This window comes from Hyla sarda, chromosome 7 (genome assembly GCF_029499605.1).
Source record: "Hyla sarda isolate aHylSar1 chromosome 7, aHylSar1.hap1, whole genome shotgun sequence".
Classification (NCBI taxonomy): domain Eukaryota; kingdom Metazoa; phylum Chordata; class Amphibia; order Anura; family Hylidae; genus Hyla; species Hyla sarda.
This window is the reverse complement of record NC_079195.1, coordinates 36,082,094-36,103,297: the sequence shown is the minus strand read 5'-3', so window position 1 is coordinate 36,103,297 and position 21,204 is coordinate 36,082,094. Positions and strand designations below refer to the sequence as shown.

Below are 21,204 nucleotides of genomic sequence, written 5' to 3'. Positions count from 1 at the left end.
ATAAGTGATTCCACCCCTCACATTATATATACAGTATATCCTATAAGTGAGTCCACCCCTCACATTATATATGTATGGTATATATGGATGATGTATGTAATGTATAGGGGCTGATGTTTGTATGGTATATATGGATGATGAATGTATGTAATATATAGGGACTGATGCACGTATGGTATATATGGATGATGTATGTAATGTATGGGGGCTGATGTTCGTATGGTATATATGGATGATGAATGTATGAAATGTATAGGGACTGATGCACGTATGGTATATATGGATGATGAATGTAATGTATAGGGGCTGATGCTCGTATGGTATATAAGGATGATGAATATATGTAATGTATAGGGGCTGATGCACGTATGGTATATATGGATGATGAATGTATGTAATGTATAGGGACTGATGCACGTATGGTATATATGGATGATGAATGTAATGTATAGGGGCTGATGCTCGTATGGTATATACGGATGATGAATGTATGTAATGTATAAGGGCTGATGTACGTATGGTATATATGGATGATGAATGTACGTAATGAATAGGGGCTGATGCACGTATGGTATATATGGATAATGAATGTATGTAATGTATAGGGGCTGATGCTCGTATGGTATATATGGATGATGAATGTATGTAATGTATAGGGGCTGATGCTCGTATGGTATATATGGATGATGAATATATGTAATGTATAGTGGCTGATGTTCGTATGGTATATATGGATGATGAATGTATGTAATGTATGGGGGCTGATGCTCGTATGGTATATATGGATGATGAATGTATGTAATGTATAGGGGCTGATGCTCGTATGGTATATATGGATGATGAATGTATGTAATGTATAGGGGCTGATGCTCGTATGGTATATATGGATGATGAATGTATGTAATGTATGGGGGCTGATGCACGTATGGTATATATGGATGATGTATGTAATGCATAGGGGCTGATGCTCGTATGGTATATATGGATGATGTATGTAATGTATAGGGGCTGATGCTCGTATGGTATATATGGATGATGCATGTATGTAATGTATGGGGGCTGATGCTCGTATGGTATATATGGATGATGTATGTAATGTATAGGGGCTGATGCTCGTATGGTATATATGGATGATGAATGTATGTAATGTATGGGGGCTGATGCTCGTATGTTATATATGGATGATGTATGTAATGTATAGGGGCTGATGCTCGTATGGTATATATGGATGATGAATGTACGTAATGAATAGGGGCTGATGCACGTATGGTATATATGGATAATGAATGTATGTAATGTATAGGGGCTGATGCTCGTATGGTATATATGGATGATGAATGTATGTAATGTATAGGGGCTGATGCTCGTATGGTATATATGGATGATGAATATATGTAATGTATAGTGGCTGATGTTCGTATGGTATATATGGATGATGAATGTATGTAATGTATGGGGGCTGATGCTCGTATGGTATATATGGATGATGAATGTATGTAATGTATAGGGGCTGATGCTCGTATGGTATATATGGATGATGAATGTATGTAATGTATAGGGGCTGATGCTCGTATGGTATATATGGATGATGAATGTATGTAATGTATGGGGGCTGATGCACGTATGGTATATATGGATGATGTATGTAATGTATAGGGGCTGATGCTCGTATGGTATATATGGATGATGTATGTAATGTATAGGGGCTGATGCTCGTATGGTATATATGGATGATGAATGTATGTAATGTATGGGGGCTGATGCTCGTATGTTATATATGGATGATGTATGTAATGTATAGGGGCTGATGCTCGTATGGTATATATGATGTATGTAATGTATAGGGGCTGATGCTCGTATGGTATATATGGATGATGTATGTAATGTATAGGGGCTGATGCACGTATGGTATATATGGATGATGTATATAATGTATAGGGGCTGATGCTCGTATGGTATATATGGATGATGTAAGTAATGTATAGGGGCTGATGCTCGTATGGTATATATGGATGATGAATGTATGTTTCAGTGATCATTAATAACACGTGTGAAGCCCCCAGCGCATACACACATCTGTTCATCTCTCCAGATTCTCGCGTGATATCGCGGGAGCTCGCTGTCAGGTCTGTTGTAATGTTATAGCGCAGTACAGCGCGCGTCTGGCCCCGCCCACCGTCAGCGAAGATGTTCAAATAGACCAATCATCGAGGAGGAGAAGAACAAGCTTCACCAATGGGGGTGTGAAGGGGGCGGGACCAGCAGAGCAGCGGCGGATTTGAAAACAAGATGGCAGCAACGGAGGATGCGGGCGGCAGAGATACGGGGATAACGCGGTGAGTGGTCGGGGCAGTGCGGGAGGAGCGGCGCTTCTGTGTGCGCTCCCCGGTGTCTGTGTATGCCGTGTAGTCTGTTCTCTGCCACCTGTCAGTGCATGGGCTCTGAGGAACTACAAGTGTCAGCGTGCCCGGAGTGGAGGCTGTGACCTGGTGTAAATGTACCCAGCATTCCCCGGGGCCGTGTATAGGCTGCCTGTCCTATACCGGGGACAGTGAGCGAACTGTGTCAACGAGAAAACCAACATCTACCGTTACCCATAGCAACAAACCCGAGTGCAGTAGGCAATAGAAGCAGCGCTCTGATTGGTTGCTGTGGGTGTTGGCTGTTCTCTCTCTTATTCCCTTTGTATAAAACTGTTACTTTTTATCAGGCTTGTGTTTTCCAACCAGGGAACCTCCAGCTGTTGCAAAACTACAACTCCCAGCATGCCTGGACAGCCGAAGGCTGTCCAGGCATGCTGGGAGTTGTAGTTTTGCAACATCTGGAGACTCCCTGGCTGGGAAACACTGTGTAAAAAATAAATAAATAAATAATAATAAAAAAAAAAAAAATATATATATATATATATATATATATATATATATATATATATATATAATTATATTTTTACAAATATATAATTTTTTTTCATTTAATTTATTTATTTGTATCCCCCACATCAAACCTTTCATAACTGGTCACTTGGTGGTCTTCTCCCTCTGGTCACCATTATGAGGGGCTGCAGTGACTTTTTCTCCGTCATGTGGTGATGTCACATGACTTGGCCATTGATTGGCTCCTGTAGGACAATACATGGAAGAAAGGACCTCATCGTGTGCCTTGTTAATGATGGGGTGTTCACATACTCCTAGAGGTCTGGAACCCACCCAAATGATAAGCTTGAATGCAGGTAGTGAAGTCCTTTTTGTCGGGTGACTCTCCATAGCATGAGATTTGGCGCAGTGCTGGACCTGTCACCTTGTCAGATGAACAAAAAGAAGAAACTCCAGTGGTCGTTCAATGTACAGTATTAACCTGTTGGGGACGAAGGGCGTATCCATACGCCCGTGGGAATTTCGGCCCCCGCCGGGCGGGGACCGGGCCGGGGTGACTGCTGATATCTATCAGCAGGCACCCCATGCAAATGCGCAGGGGGGTCATTAGACCCCCCCCCCCCCCATGTCAGCAATCGGCGCAAAGCGCAAGTGAATTCACACTTGCGATTTGCGCCGATTCCGGGTCATTACGGGTCTATGGTGACCCGGAATAGAAGGGGGATCGCGGGTGTCTAAGACACCCACGATCCCCCTGTAGCGATAGGAGTGAGGTGGCAAAGGTGCCACCCCTCCTATCCCTGCTATTGGTGGTCTAGACGCGACCACCAATAGCAGATCTGGGGCGGGGGGGTTTACTTTCGTTTTCCCCGTCCTGCCCTCCCACAATAGGCGGGGCAGAACGGGTAAAACGAAGAGGAGCTGCGCCGGAGTCCACTTACCCCTCCGGAGGCAGCGGAGCGACGGGGGATCGGCGGTCGGCGACGGAGATCTGCGGCTGCGTGCGGCAGAAGAGGACGGCTCCGGAAGCCGGTGAGTAGTTGCCTAGTAACATCTAGAGGGCTACAGTCTGAGACCACTATAGTGGTCTCTGGACTGTAGCCCTCCAGATGTTGCAAAACTACAACTCCCAGCATGCCCAGACAGCTGTCTGCTGTGTGGGCATGCTGGAATTTGTAGTTTTGCAACAGCTGGAGGTCTGCAGTTTAGAGACCACTGCACAGTGATCTCTATACTGCCCTCTAGATCTTGCAAAACTACAACTTCTAGCATGCCCACACAGCGGTTTGCTGTCTGGGCATGCTGGGAGTTGTAGTTTTGCAACATCTGGAGGTCCACAGTTTGGAGAGCACTGTTCAGTGGTCTCTAAATTGTAGCACTCCAGATGTTGCAAAACTACAAATTTCAGCATGCCCACACAGAAAACAGCTGTCTTGGCATGCTGGGAGTTGTAGTTGCGTACCTCCAGCTGTTGCATAACTACATCTCCCAGCATGCCCTTCTGTGATCAGACATGCTGGGAATTGTAGTTTTGCAAAAGCTGGAGGCACACTGGTTGGAAAATACTGAGTTAGGTAACAGAACCCAACTCAGTATTTTCCAACCAGTGTGCCTCCAGCTGTTGCAAAACTACAACTCCCAGCATGTACTGACAGACCGTGCATGCTGGGAGTTGTAGTTTTGAAACAGCTGGAGGTTTGCCCCCCCCCCCCCCATGTGAACGTACAGGGTACATTCACACGGGCGGGTTTACAGCAAGTTTCCTGCTTCAAGTATGAGCTGCAGCAAACTTCGCTGCAGCGCAAATTCCTAGCGGGAAACTTGCCGTAACCCGCCAGTGTGAATGTACCCTAAAAACACTACACTACACTACACTAACACCTAATAAAGAGTAAAACACTACATATACACCCCCTTACACTGTCCCCCCCCCCCCCCCCCCAATAAAAATGAAAAACGTATTGTACAGCAGTGTTTCCAAAACGGAGCCTCCAGCTGTTGCAAAACAACTCCCAGCATTTCCGGACAGCCACTGACTGTCCAGGCATGCTGGGAGTTTAGCAACAGCTGGAGGCACCCTGTTTGGGAATCACTGGCATAGAATACCCCTATGCAATCCCTAATTTAGTCCTCAACTGCGCATGGAGCTCTCTCACTTTGGAGCCCTGTCGTATTTCAAGGAAACAGTTTAGGGCCACATATGGGGTATTTCCGTACTCGGGAGAAATTGCAATACAAATTTTGGGGGGGCTTTTTCTCCTTTTACCCCTTATGAAAAGGAAAAGTTGGGGTCTACACCAGCCTGTTAGTGTAAAAAAAAATAAAAAAAAGTTTACACTAACATGCTGGTGTTGCCCTTTACTTTTTATTTTCACAAGAGGTAAAAGGGGAAAAAAAGACCCCCAAAATTTGTAACGCAATTTCTCCTGAGTACGGAAATACCCCATATGTGGACGTAAAATGCTCTGCGGGCGCATAACAAGGCTCAGGAGTGAGAGCGCACCATGTACATTTGAAGCCGAAATTGGTGATTTGCACAGGGGTGATTGATTTTACAGCGGTTCTGACATAAATGCAAAAAAATACCCACATGTGACCCCCATTTTGGAAACTACACCCCTCACGGAATGTAATAAGGGGTACAGTGAGCATTTACACCCCACAGGGGTCTGACAGATTTTTGGAACAGTGGTACGTGAAAATGAAAAATTAAATTTTTTTTGTTTGCACAGCCCACTGTTCCAAAGATCTGTCAAACACCAGTGGGGTGTAAATGCTCACTGTACCCCTTATTACATTCCGTGAGGGGTGTAGTTTCCAAAATGGGGTCACATGTGGGGGGTCCACTGTTCTGGCACCACGGGGGGCTTTGTAAATGCACATGGCCCCCGACTTCCATTCCAAACAAATTATCTCTTTAAAAGCTCAATGGCGCTCCTTCTCTTCTGAGCATTGTAGTTCGCTCGCAGTGCACTTGACGTCCAAACATGGGGTATTTCCATACTCAGAAGAAATGGGGTTACAAATTTTGGGGGGCATTTTCTCCTATTACCCTTTGTAAAAAAGTAAAATTTGGGGAAAAACCAGCATTTTAGTGGAAAAATATATATTTTTTTTCATTTACACATCCGACTTTAACAAAGTTGTCAAACACGTGTGGGGTGTTAAGGCTCACCGTACCCCTTGTTACGTTCCTTGAGGGGTGTCGTTTCCATAATAGTGTGCGATGTGGGTTTTTTTTTGCTGTCCTGGCACCATAGGGGCTTCCTAAATGGGACATGCCCCCCAAAAACCATTTCAGAAAAATTTGCTCTCCTAAATCCCATTGTTGCTCCTTCGCTTCTGAGCCCTCTACTGCGCCCGCCGAACACTTGACATACACATATGAGGTATTTCCTTACTCGAGAGAAATTGGGTTAAAAATGTTGAGGATTTTTTCCTTTTACCCCTTGTAAAAATTCAAAAACTGGGTCTACAAGAACATGCCAGTGTAAAAAATGAAGATTTTGAATTTTCTCCTTCACTTTGCTGCTATTCCTGTGAAACACCTAAAGGGTTAACACACTTACTGAATGTCATTTTGAATACTTTGAGGGGTGCAGTTTTTATAATGGGGTCATTTATCGGGTATTTCTAACCAGAAGACCCTTCAAATCCACTTCAAACCTGAACTGGTCCCTGAAAAATTTCGATTTTGAAAATTTTGCGAAAAATTGGAAAATTGTTGCTGAACTTTGAAGTCCTCTGGTGTCTTCCAAAAGTAAAAACTCATCAATTTTATGATGCAAACATAAAGTAGACATATTGTATATGTGAATCAATATATAATTTATTTGGAATATCCATATTCCTTATAAGCAGAGAGCTTCAAAGTTAGAAAAATTCAAAATTTTCAAATTTTTCATGAAATTTTCAAATTTTTCACCAAGAAAGGATGCAAGTATCGCCGAAAATTTTCCACTAACATAAAGTAGAATATGTCATGAAAAAAACAACCTCGGAATCAAATTTATAAGTAAAAGCATCCCAGAGTTATTAATGCTTAAAGTGACAGTGGTCAGATTTGCAAAAAATGCTCCCGTCCTTAGGGTCATAATGGGCTCCGTCCCCAAGGGGTTAAAGGGGTATGCCAATGGAAAACTTTTTTTTTATTTTTTAATCGTGCCAGAAAGTTAAACAGATTTATAAATTACTTCTATTAAATCTTAATCCTTCCAGTACTTATTAGCTGCTGAATACTACAGAGAAAATTCTTTTCTTTTTGTAACACAGCTCTCTGCTGACATCATGACTACAGCGCTCTCTGCTGACACCTCTGTCCATTTTAAGAACGGTCCAGAGTAGGAGAAAATCCCCATAGCAAACATATGCTGCTATGGACAGAGATGTCAGCAGACAGCTCTGTGTTCCAAAAAGAAAAGAATTTCCTCTGTAGTATTCAGCAGCTAATAAGTACTGGAAGGATTAAGATTTTTTTAATAGAAGTAATTTACAAATCTGTTTAATTTTCTGATTAAAAAAATAAATAAAAAATCCCTTTTAACTTCTAGGATGACCATTGCATGTGTGACCATAACTGCATGTGTGGTGTGTTGGTAGTTGGGATGTTGTAGTAGATAAGGGGTTAATGTTAACCCAATAGTTCATGACGCCAGGCTGAGGGTTAGTATGCTGAGGTAATTCTCCGGCCTAACGACGCCATTCTCAGTAACGATAGGTGCATGTAATGAAATGACTGAAGGTCCACAAGGTACTTGAACAAACTTTACTTAAGTGCTTGCAGTACATCTAATCAACAATGACAGTCTCAGGCAAACAGTCTCTATATATCTCAATGACTGACAATTGTTGCCGACCTTGAATGATATTAAAAAGTCTCTGAATTTAGGGTAATTATTGCAGATCTGTCCGGATTTAGGGGATAGATAAGGTCCGGTGATCATGCAGAGTGCGTGGGGATTTATACACTCTCAATTTAGAATCAATCAGCCGTTGCCGCAAGGCTCGGGCCTAACTCCCTGCGGGAGAGAGCTGTATAGGTCCTTCCACATCAGGAACGCAGGAGCAAAAGAAGAGAGAGCAATGGCCGCCGCGCCCTTATATGGACAGGGGGCGGGAGAATCTGATTGGTCCGAACATCCGTCATTCAATGTTACACAGTGTGATGGGATTGACTACGTCACAGATACCTCCAAAGGTCCTCAAGCAGAAATACCATAGAGTTCACCTGACCACGTGACCCACAGGTCCTGCTACGCTATGAGCAAGTAATCCTGAGCCATATAGGGTGATGCCTAGTGGGCAGGTTTTCAATTGTGAAAGAAAAACACATTTCAAGGACATCTATAGTGCAAAATAACTCATCCCCTATCCGAAGCGCTCGGACCCCCACGATCTTCGTTACGGGCCCGCGGCAATATACAGGAAAGGGGGCGTTCCGTCCCCGCATGACGCGGCGGCCGACACGCCCCCTCCATGAATCACATGGAGGGGGAGTGTCTGCTGCAGCTTTCTGCTGGAGACAAAACTTCACTTCCGGCACACTGCCGCGGCCCCGTCCAGGAGATCCCGGGGATCCTTTGCGCTGGAGTAATCCTTTTAACTTGTTTTTTTTTTTTTTTTTTTTTAAATGTTAGAAACATTTTTATTTTTACATAATCTATTTTATAAATTTTTTTTTTTATTTTTTTTTATTGCCAGTACCCATTTAAGGTGAAAATGGGAGTCCTTAAGGGGTTAATCTGGCGTTGGTGTCTTCTAGAGATGAGCGAACTTACAGTAAATTTGATTTGTCACGAACTTCTCGGCTCGGCAGTTGATGACTTTTCCTGCGTAAACTAGTTCAGCCTTCAGGTGCTCCGGTGGGCTGGAAAAGGTGGATACAGTCCTAGGAAAGAGTCTCCTAGGACTGTATCCACCTTTTCCAGCACACCGGAGCACCTGAAGGCTGAACTAATTTATGCAGGAAAAGTCATCAACTGCCAAGCCGAGAAGTTCGTGACGAATCAAATTTACTGTAAGTTCGCTCATCTCTAGTGTCTTCATTGCCCCTGCCTAACCCAGGATCAGCGGGATTGCCTTCGGGTGGTTAAGGCTAAACCACGCCCTGGCGTCACGACAAGAAGGGCTTGCACGCCACATATGGAAACCTGGTAATTGGTTCTGAAGCCACCAAAATGTCATCCAAAAATAGGAAAAAGTGAGGATTAAACACAAAAATAAGTAGAGAACTAATACAGATAAACCAAGTCTATGTAGGGTCCTGTACAGTACACAGTGTCCTAAAAAAAGTAACATGGAGCTGCCCCACCTGATGTCCTAAGGAGCAGCTAATCCTGGCCCAGGTAAAGAGCAGTACAGAACATGTAATACCACTCTATATTATAGGGGGGCGCTGACAGTCAGTGCATGCACTTCAGTATTACAAATGTTTTACCAGTGAATGCCCATTCTGACTCGTTGGTTCCTCCAGTTGTGACATGTTTCACAGATCTGGACTGTCTGTAGCATTGTATGGTGAGTCTGATTACAATGGGCCAGAAAAGACGAGGGACAGTCTATTGCACAATGGATCCCATTGGCTTTAAAAGGGTCTGTCTGGTGTACGATTCCTCCTTCACCCCCACACACAGTCTTTATACTCACAGGAGGAGATCTATCAAAATTTGTGTAAAGGAAGAGTAGTTCAGTTACCCATAGCAACCAATCAGATTGCTTCTTTATTTTTCTGAGGGGAGGAGGTGCTCTCATGTGCAGGACTCCAAGTAAACCCGCAGGGGAGGAGGAAGACAGACGCTTAACAAAATTGGTTGTGTAACATACACAACAATGTGAAGCGTGTCAGGTTCCATCTGCAGCCGTAGAGAGAAATATATGGAGCAGGGAGAACTTCTGAAATACACTGGATCACCCGGCGCTGATTGGACAAAGAGCAGGACAAGAGCCTTCAGGTGAGTAACTTTAAAGGTCCAGCATGCAACGCATTTCGCTTGGTATGTGCAGCGAAACGTGTTGCATGCTGGACCATTAAAGGGGTATGTCCCTGGGAAAACTTTATTTTTTATTTTTTATAAACTCATGTCAAAGTTAAACTGATTTGCTCTCTGCTGACACCACTGTCCGTGTCAGGAACTGTCCAGAGCAGGATCAGTTTGCTATGGGGATTTACTCCTGCTCTGGACAGTACCTGACACACAGAGGTGTCAGCAGAGAGCACTGTGGTCAGACTGAAAAAAAATTCAAAAAGAAAAGAACTTCCTGTGGAGCATACAGAAGCGAAGTACTGGAAGGGTTACGAGTTTTAAATAGAATTAACTTACAAATCTGTAACTTTCTGCCTCCAGTTCATTTAACCTGTTCAGGACGCCAGGCGTATGCATACGCCCTGCATCCCAAGTCCTTAAGGACGTGGGGCACATGCATACCCCATGGGAATTCCGGTCCCCGCCGCTAGCCGGTTGGGGACCGGACCGGAATGCCTGCTGAAATCATTCAGCAGGCATCCCGGCACATCGCCCAGGGGGGGCCTGACCCCATACCCCCCCCCCCCCCCCATGTCGGCGATCGCAGAAAATCGCATGTCAATTCAGACATGCGATTTTCTGTTATTCCAGGTTGATCGGGTCTCTGGTGACCCAATCACCCGAAAAATAGGGATGATCGGAGCTGTGAGAGACAGCCCCGATCATCGTGAGGTTGCAGTGCTTCGATCTCCTCCTATCCCCTGCCATTGGTCAGAACTGATTCTGACCAATGGCAGAGCAGGACAGTGGGTTGCCATGGCAACCCCCCCGTTCTGCCCACCCCTGTATGTCGAGGGGAACATGGACAGAAGATGGAGGCCGGGTACCTGCAAAGATGATGTCTGGGGACCCCGGATCTTCGCTGGAGACTGCTGGATCCTGGCTCAGGTAGGGAAGCGACGGTGGTGGTGGTGGTGGTGGTGGGGGATGGGGGATTTGAAAGTGAACGTAAAGTGATCTTTACTGTGGCAACCATTAGGAAGGCCAAACTGCAACTCCCAGCATGCCCGGACGCATGCTGGGAGTTGTAGTTTTGCAACATCTGGAGGGTCACAGTTTGGAGACCACTGTTACAGTGGTGCCCAAACGATATCCCTCCAGATGTTGCCAAACTATAACTCTCAGCATGCCTGGACTTCCCAGGCATGCTGGGAGTTGTAGTTCTGTAACATCTGTCCCTTCAGATTTTGCAATTTTCATGACATTTTTGAAAATTGCTCTACTTTGAAGCCCTCTAATTTTTTTCAAAAACCAAAATATGTCCATTTTATGATGCCAACATAAAGTAGACATATTGTATTTGTGAAGAAAAATATCATTTATTTGGAATATCCATTTTCCTTACAAGGTAGAGAGCTTCAAAGTTAGAAAAAAATGCAAAATTTTCATGAAATCTTGAGATTTTTAACCAAAAAAGGATGCAAGTAACGACGAATATTTACCACCAAAATAAAGTAGAATATGTCACGAAAAAACAATCTCAGAATCAGAATATTCGGTAAAAGCGTTTTCGCATTATTAATTCGTAAAGCGATGGTGGTCAGAATTGCGAAAAAGGGCTCAGTCCTTAAGAGGTTAAGGGAAAACTGTCAGCTTTCTCCCCCCCGCACTAACCAGCAGTAGTGTCTGGTAGTACGGGGGATGCTGATCAGTTTGATGCTTACCGTGCCCGCATCCGCTGCGCCGTTTGGCTGTAATCTATTTTAGGTATATGCTAATGAGGTGCTAACTGGCACTCTGATGCCACCGCAGCGCTGCCCAGCTCGTCAATATTCCTCCCCTCTCTCTCCATTACAGAGGGGAGGAATATTGATGAGCCGGGCGGTGCTGTGGCACTGATGTCAGAGTGCCAGTTAGCCCGGCCGGTGCCAGTTAGCACCTCCATTAGAACATACCGAAAATAGAAGATTATGGCCGAACGGCGCGGCGAATCCTGGCACGGTAAGCATCAAACTGATCAGCGTCCCCTGCACTACCAGCCAGTACCGCTGGTCAGCGTGGGGGGAGAAAGCTGACACTATATTTAAAAAAAAAAAAAAAAAAAAAAAAAAAAAAAAAATTGTTTTCCAGTGGAGTGCTCCTCTAAAGTTACTCACCTGACGGCAGCTCCGTTGTCCTGCTCTTCTTGTTCTAATCAGCGCCGGGTGATCCTGTGACTTCCGAAGTTCTCCTTGTTCCATTAATTTTTCTGAGGCATCTTTAGAAATGAAAAGAGCGATCTGATTGGTTGCTTTGGGCAACAACAACGCTCTTCCTCTACACAGGTTTTGATAAATCTTCCCCCACAGGCCCCTGATCATTGGTGCAATGCTCTGCACTCATACGTTACACCAGCGCTACTCCCCTCGCAGTCACTGCCCTTATGGTCACCACTGTGAATCACATGGTAGTTGTGTCCCACATACGGTTGGCCGTATCATATATCAAGCTTAGTCGGCTCAACCACAGTGTCTGCTGTCCATGGCAGATACCAATGTTCCAGTTACCACCAGTGACTATAGTGTTCTCTGCAGGTCACTGCCAGGCAACGGAAACAATTTACATACAGGGGGAGACTCATCAAGACCTGTGCAGAGGGACACTTAAAGGAGTACTCCGGTGCGCACTTTTTTCCTTTTATCCCGTCCGGGCTGCAAAATTAAAATAAAACACCCTTTCTCTTACCTGCCTACGCTCCCCTGGTACACTCCGGTACAGGTGTTCGGTCCCCGGGCTGTATTCTTCTTCCTGTTAGGCTGAAGCTCCGTGTGACGTTCTGGGCTAACAGGAAGTAAGAAGAATACAGCCCGGGGACCGAACACCTGTACCGGAGTGTACCAGGGGAGCGTAGGCAGGTAAGAGAAAGTGTGTGTGTGTGAACTTTAGTTATTGACCAAATACTTATTTTCCACCATAATTTGCAAATAAATTCTTTAAAAATCAGACAATGTGACTTTATGGATTTTTTTTTTTTTTTTTCTCATTCTGTCTCTCATAGTTGAGGTATAACCCATGACGAAAATCACAGCCTCTCTCATCTTAAGTGGAAGAACTTGCACAATTGGTGGCTGAGAGATGAGCGAACTTACAGTAAATTTGATTCGTCACGAACTTCTCGGCTCGGCAGTTGATGACTTATCCTGCGTAAATTAGTTCAGCTTTCCGGTGCTCCGGTGGGCTGGAAAAGGTGGATACATTCCTAGGAAAGAGTCTCCTAGGACTGTATCCACCTTTTCCAGCGCACGGGAGCACCGGAAAGCTGAACTAATTTACGCAGGAAAAGTCATCAACTGCCGAGCCGAGAAGTTCGTGACGAATCGAATTTACTGTAAGTTCGCTCATCTCTAGTGGCTGACTAAATATGTTTTTGACCCCACTGTACATTACTTATCCTGTACTGATCCGGAGTTATATCCTGTTTTATACACGAACGCATCTGTGTCCCATCTAGGGGAGGCTATAACTAATGCCATAGTATATAGCACTGTGTGACATCATTGCGTTGTAAATTGAGAAGCTTTTACCATATATCCGTTTCTCGTCTAGTTGCTCTATATAAAATTCTCCTCCCTAGTTCAATCTGTATATGATGGACGTACAATGTTCTATTGTGCAGAACAGTATTCCAGGAATGTGCATGGGCCGGATGAGCTCCCATGTCCATAGCGGCCCCATTTACATCAGTCTCCAGCCTTATTAATGCCGCTCCAGAAGCTTTCGGCAATCTTGTAAGCATCACTATTTCTTTCCTTTTCAATGCTCCTTTTCTAGCCTTTAATTTCATGTAATCTTGGCGCGCAGTCTGATCTAATAGCAGGGTATAGAGTAAAATAGTGCGTGGCGTTCGCTTTGTATTCTGGTAGCCGACCATAACGCGCACCGCTATTCTGTTCCATTCACGGTAAAACTCTTAAGAGGGGACCGAACGGTTCAGTTGTAAAAGGTCAAGTTGTTTGTGTTGACGTGATAACAGCGATGTAAAGCATGGTGTAGTGCTCAGGAGTATGTCATCTCATGATCGTCTTCTGCCGAGTATTAGGGTGCGTTCACACTGAGGAATAGGGAAGGAATCCTCATGTAAAAATTCTGCTGCATAATTTATTTTTTCGTGCAAAATTTGTGTGTAAATTGGAATATTGGAGGAAAGGTATTTTTTTATTTTATTTATTTTTTTTATTTTTTTTCTGGACTACAAACACCAATTGGAAATTTTTTTTATTTATTAATTTAATTTTTTTTTATTTTTTACATTTGCGGAATTCCCCTACAAATTTTGCACGGAAACAATTTCAAGCGGAAATTTTTTTTTACCTTTTTTTTTTTTTTTTTTTATTTTTTATTTTTTTTACTTCAATGGACTTCTGCTTGTGTATTCCGCAAGAAAAATTTTACATGCCCGTTCTTTTAGCGGAACGGAATCCCGCGAGCGGAATTTAGGCAGTGTGAACAGTGCAGAGTAAAATACATTTGACGCCAATGGCAAAGTAGATGTTGATTATTTCTAAGCGGAGAATTCAAGAGGAATTACTCGAGTAAATTCCTCTTGAATTACTCAGTGTGAACGCACCCTAAGGGGTAATGCTGTCAGCGGAAACCGAGCTGTTTACTATTGGTGTCTGGAGAATAGGGATTTAGAGGAATAAGTCACAAAAAGTTCATCCATTTACTCGGGCTTGCTCAGTATATTGTTGTTTTTGCTTCTTCTGTGGCACTTGCTGTATATGAAAACCAATAGGGCAGTGTTTCCCCAACCAGGGTGCCTCCAGCTGTTGCAAAACTACAACTCCCAGCATGCCCGGACAGCCTTTGGCTGTCCGGGCATGCTGGGAGTTGTAGTTTTGCAACAGCTGGAGGCACCCTGGTTGGGGAAACACTGCAATAGGCAAAGTAGTAGACGGAGCTTAGTCAACGGGAATGAATAAATAATCCATGAGGTACGGTATATATCTCACAGGGCACCGGGACGGATCCTTCGGTCTGTTCTTATTCTATAATCTTCAGGGTACAAGCAATATGTAAATGGCGTAACAGCGCTAGTGTCAGAGCGAACGTGGCCACTGTACAGTCAGGTTACTATGTTTTGGGGGTCGCACCCCCCCCTTACTCATACATTCTCACGAAACGTAATGTTGGGATTATACAGTTGCTGTACTTGATCTGATACCGGCTCCAGCATAATAATGATGTGAATGCACCCTAAGGCCCCTTTAACACTGCTGTTGTTCCCTGTTGAGGACGGCCATTGAAGTTGTGTGTTTTTTATTTATTTTATTTGTGACTTTTACAGCCATCCTTGTGATGGGGAGCAACGGGACCCTGGCTCGTTGGCCAGATAGCAGGTGTCGACCTTCGCACAAAGCGGCAGCCGACACGCCTCCTCAATACATCGCTATGGCAGAGCCGGAGATTGCCGAAGGCAGCGCACCGGCTCTGCCATAGAGTTGTATTGAGGGGGCGTGTCAGCCGCCGCTTCGTGCGGTGGTCAACACGCCCCCTTCCCACGGGCTGCCGGGTCCCGTACAGGAGTACGTGGGGGGCCCCATACGATCTGAAACGTATTGCCTATCCTTAGGATAGGGAATAAGTTTTTCAGCACTGGACTACCCCTTTAAACAGATTTGTAAATTACTTCTATTAAAAAAAATAAATAAAAAATCTTAGTCCTTTCAGTACTTATTAGCTGCTGAATGGATAGGGGATAAGATTTCTAGAGGCGGCGTACCCCTTTAATAAGACAGCCGTTCATTATTTTATGCTGCCTGCGGTTAGGACACCATGGGGGAGATTTATCAAAACCCGTCCAGAGGAAAAGTTTCTGAGTTGCCCATAGCAACCAATCAGATCGCTTCTTTCTTTTTTTAACGAAGCCTGTGAAAAATGAAAGAAGCGATCTGATTGGTTGTTATGGGCAACTCAGCAACTTTTCCTTTGGACAGGTTTTGATGAATCTCCCCCATGAGTCTGACAGGTTCCCTTTTTTTAATTTAGATTTTGCAATGGGTAACCTGCAGCCAATGCGTTCTACTTTTGACATACTTGCATCTAAAAATGTCCTTTCCCTTCCAGCGAGTCGCTGTGCAGCATAGTCATCTGTAATGACGCCTCCCTACGGAGCCAGCCGGTTATCTACAACCCGGACTTCTTTGTGGAAAAGCTCCGCCATGAGAATCCAGAAGTATTTACAGAGCTGGTGGTCAGTAACATCACACGACTGATAGACCTGCCCGGAACGGAGTTTGCTCAACTCATGGGAGAAGTGGACCCGAAGCTTCCAGGACCTAATGGGGCGGCCGCTAACTTCTTCAAGTCGCTCAACTTTCTCAAGCGTAAAGGTTAGTGTAATGAGGGCCTGGTATAGCTGCGATGGAGACTGCAGACACCTCCCTGACACTCAAGTGCAGTATTAAAGTGGTTTTTGTTTGGCTATTTAAAAAAAAAAATAATAAATTAAAAAAAAAAAAAACCTTTACCAGACATAACTTTTTATCATCTACTGGAATATATAGTTTTAACAAGGTTAAAAGGGTACTCCCGTGGAAAACTTTATTTATATTTTTTTTATTTTTTTTTTAAATCAATTGGTGCCAGAAAGTTAAACATATTTGTAAATCACTTCTATTAAATCTTAACCCTTCCAGTACTTTTTAGGGGCTGTATACTAAAGAGAAAACCAAAAAAGAAATGCATTTCCTCTGACTTCATGACCACAGTACTCTGCTGTACATTTTAGGAACTGTCCAGAGCAGGAGAAAATCCCCATAGCAAACATATGCTGCTCTGGACAATTCCTAAAATGGACAGCAGAGAGCACTGTGGTCATGAAATCAAAGGAAATGCATTTCTTTTTTTTGGATTTCTCTTTAGTATACAGCCCCTAAAAAGTACTGGAATGGTTAAGATTTAATAGAAGTGATTTACAAATATGTTTAACTTTCTGGCACCAGTTGATTTACAAATAAATAAATAAATAAAAAAATAACATCCCACGGGAGTACCTATTTAAAAGACATGACAGATGCACTTGAAAGGGGGTTATCGCTTATCCACTGGCCTAGGGTTAAAGGGGTACTCCACTGGCCAGCGTTTGGGACTAAATGTTCTGAAAGCTGTATTCGTGCTCCCATGTAGTCTATGACTATGTCACGCCCCCTCCCATAGACGTGCATTAAGGGAGCATGGCCGTGACATCACGAGGGGGAGTGGCCGACCACCGCAGCGCAAAAGCAGTGTTCATAATATTTTGTTCTGGACGCTGGCCAGTGGAGTACCCCTTTAACTAGCTGATTAGTGGGGATCTGACTGCTGGGTCCCCAACAATCATAAAAACCGAAGTTAAATGTCCCCTGTATAAATGTAATGACGGCATGTACACTCCATTAAGGAACTCCTGAACACCGGGACTTAGAGTTTCGCGCTCAATCTTCCGAAGTCCCATAGAGAATGAATGAGATGGTGGCCGGACATGTGTGTTGCACCTTTTATTTTAGGAGACTATTGTCCTTCATTCTCATGCTTAGTGGTGTCCCAGGGATCGGACCCTTGCCTTACAGCTTGCTCTTCCCTATTCTGTGGATAAGAGGAGGGGGGGGGGGGGCAGTGTAAGAGTTAATCTTGTGATAACCCCTTTAACGAAGATTACTTGCTAGGGGCTTTAATATGGGAACCCTTTGAAATTGAGCAATGTAATTTATTCCTTTCTCAATTGGAATCTTATTGTTCAGACTTCACTGTGAGATAAAAAGCTTCTTATATTAGAAGTGATTATTCTAATGGCTGCTGTAGTAATAGGATGCACTCGGTAAAACGTAGGCTACTCCTGTATAGGAAAATGCTTATTGCTTACTAATTTATAGAGAATGTAATCAGACTTCACAACCGGGGAGTTTATAGTACAATGGGAGATTGTCTCCTCCGTAAAGCTCATGCTGTAGTAAAGAGCACGATTTACATATCCATTGGCGGATTCCAGCACGTTCTGCCTCTTGGCTCTCCTTATCCCGTTGGTGGAGCCGCGGTAGACACATGAACTCGGTCTTCATTTATTGATTCATATGTAAATTGTCATTTCCATTTTAGTCTTTCAATTTTTCCTCTAACTTTAAAAAATCACCTAAAATTCTATATGATGGCTTATTTTTTCATCACTAATTCTACTTTGTAATGACATTAGTCATTTTACCCAAAAATCTACGGTGAAACAGGAAAAAAAATCAATGTGCGACAAAATTGATGAAAAAACACTATTTTGTAAGTTTTGGGGGCTTCCGTTTTTACACAGTACATTTTTCGGCAAAAGTGATACCTTATCTTTATTCTGTAGGTCCATACGGTTAAAATAATCCCCTACTTGTATAAGTTTGATTTTGTATCACTTCAGAAAAAAAATCATGAATACATTCAGGAAAATGTATATGTTTAAAATGGTCATCTTCTGACCCCCTATAACATTTTTATTTTTCTGTGTTTAGGGCGCTATGAGGGCTCATTTTTTGCGCCGTGATCTGAAGTTTTTAGTGGTACCATTTTTATTCTGATCAGACTTTTTGATCACTTTTTATTCACTTTTTTGTGGTATAAAGTGATCAAAAATGCGCTAATTTGGAATTTTTTTGCGCGTAAGCCACCAACCGTGCAGTTTAAAAAGTGGTATATTTTTATAATTCGGCATTTCCACACGCGGCGATACCACATATGTTTGTTTTTATTTACACCTTTTTTTTTTTTTTTATTCTTGGAAATGCCGGGTGATTCAAACTTTTATTAGGGGAAGGGATAATTGAAAGGGTTAATGATTTTTTATTATATCTCCCATAAGGGGCTATAACATTGCATTAACTGATCTTTTACACTGATCCATTCCTATGGAGATCGATCAGTGTTTTCGGCGATTGAAGCATTCAATCGGCGATCGGACTGAAGGAAGGTAAGAGACCTCCTCCTGTGCTACAGCTTTTCGGGATGCCGCGATTATACCGCGGCGATTCCCCAACAGCTCACTGAGCTAACCCGCAACTTTCACTTATGTTTTTTGCTCAGCTTTGAGCTCGCAGCTAAAGGGTTAATAGCGCACGGCACCGCGATCAGTGCCGCGCGCTATTAGAAGCGGGTCCCGGCTTCACTATGACGCCGGACCCGCCGCGATATGATGCGGGGTCACCGTGTGATCCCGCTTATATAGCAGGACCGGGACCCAGGACGTACCCATACGTCCTGGGTCCTTAAGGGGTTAAAGGGAACCTGTCACCAAGTTTTACCCTATAAAACCAGTGGTGACACATAATGGAGATTAATATCGTGTCCTACCATTCCTGGATTTCTGCTGGCACATCTCTAAATGTATACTCAAACTTAGAATTAATTGGGTGGTTCTACATAAACCACTGTAGACTCAGAAATATCATCCAGCATGAAAGTGACAAAAAAGGAGAGACGTCCTCCGGATGTGCTTAAAATATAACTTTTACTTCAAATATTAAATTCTAATAGGTGTATGGGATTAGTGTTGCCGGTGGCAAAATAAAGAGGTTGATTGATGTGCTGTTATCCAAGAAGTGGCTGAGCCCAGCCAGTCTTCTAGCAGCACTATCACTGATAAAATACAATCTTTATAACGCCAATATAAATACCGCCAACGCGTTTCTATCACCTGTCACGGTGATGTCATCAGGGAGGCAATCACAACTATCTAGGTACCATGAGCATACAATAATATTTAAAGTTATCACAATTGCAATCAGGTCCTAGAGAGGAAAAAATCACTTCCAAGTGTTGCAGAAAGGTTTATGCAGTGGATTTAGAAATAGCACATCATGTCCCAGGTATATTTAGCTCCTAGCATAGCCTGTAAGAAAAGAATGGCATATATCCACTGTCTGTTTCAGTCACTTGCGATCCACCTAGAAAAAAGCAAGAATATTTCTGTCACAATGATATCCTGTGGGGAGAAAGTTTTATAGAACTGCACAGTGACAGCCTATAGTACTTACGGTTTTCGGGGATAAACAGAAGTGCGGCGTGAGACACCTGCAAACAGCAGCTAGCCGGGGATTACTGGCTCACTCGCAGGTTCCAGCGAGGAGATGGCGTCTGACATCACATCCGCTTATTGCCGAGTACAAATACGCTCAGCCACGCCCACCGAGAGACGCCGTCACGGGGGGGTGTGCGCATTGATGCGCAATTGCCAGCGCAAAGTCAAACATTGGCTGAAGCAGGTAAGTCTAGCCTATGGCATGAAGCAAACAACCGACGCTATAGTGGAAACTTATTGCTGATAAATAAGGCTAATTAACCCCATAAATGCCAAGAAAGGAGGTCCACTAATGCTTGGGGTGATCATATATCACAACAGTGATAATTAGAAAATGTTACACTAACACCAAGGGCTCTATAGGTTTGAGTGAACAAACTCAAAATAACCTAGGTAAAAATAATTTGATATATAAATTTAGTGGAGATTTATAATATACAGCAGGCACAGACCAATTTACGCCCTCCAGGATCAAAGGTAACAAACATGGAACACAGTGGGGACCAGGGGATAAGGTCATCAACTGTTGCTAGGGGATACTACCAAAATGAAAATATATTTTATATAAATGGTTGCAAATTAAAAATATCAGAATTCATTGGGTGATTTAATAGAATAAATAACAGTATGGTTAATGAATGAAGCCCCTAGAATAAAGGGGTCAAAGTTGGAATCCCGTGGTCCCACACGAGGGGGGGGGGGCACAGCCTATTGATAAGGGAGAGGAGTATAGCGTGGCTCTAGGGAACCTATGCTGCCCCTAGTGGTCCCTATTAGGGGACCCTACAGCCTAGGCGGGGTGGCTGCCCTAAAAAGGGGAGGTCCCCAAACAGGAAGCTCCTATAACCAACTAGTGTCCCCTAGTATAGATGGATGACCACTTACTCCTAGCGGCTGACTACAGCCGTCCCTAGCTGCCTAATCGGTCATCCTGTGTGGGATCACCGGGAAATGACTTTTAAAGAAAGCACCCAAATTGAATTTGCTCGTTAAGGCCCCGGGGGGCTACTGTCTTAAGATTATGGATCCAGCAACATTCTTTCTGGAGTAGAATCCTATCTATATCCCCCTTTCTCTCAGAAATAAATGCCCTTTCAATAGCAATAAACGATAACTGGTCCAGGGAGCCCCCATGGACATTGTTTATATGGTTAGCAACAGAAGTATCCCGGGAATTCCTAATGTCCCCAATGTGTTCCAGAATCTTCTTTTTAAACTCCCTACTCATTTTCCCCACATATAACAAGGGGCAAGAACAAATCGCAAGATAAATAACTCCCTTGGTGGAGCAATTTATAAA

At 43.6% G+C, this 21,204-nt stretch overlaps 1 protein-coding gene across 2 annotated transcripts in view; it reads left to right on the top strand.

The window, feature by feature from the left end:
- Positions 1 to 2,151: 2,151 nt before the first annotated feature.
- Positions 2,152 to 21,204, top strand: part of ARHGAP19 (Rho GTPase activating protein 19) — an 87,253-nt gene continuing 68,200 nt past the window's right edge. Inside the window, exons 1-2 of one of the 2 annotated variants that reach the window (XM_056529847.1) lie at positions 2,152 to 2,336; positions 15,941 to 16,206. In XM_056529847.1, coding sequence (XP_056385822.1) covers positions 2,290 to 2,336; positions 15,941 to 16,206 — 313 coding nt within the window. In that variant the 5' untranslated portion in view covers positions 2,152 to 2,289. The remainder of the gene's footprint in view (positions 2,337 to 15,940; positions 16,207 to 21,204) is intronic. The other variant, XM_056529846.1, reaches the window with a different exon arrangement.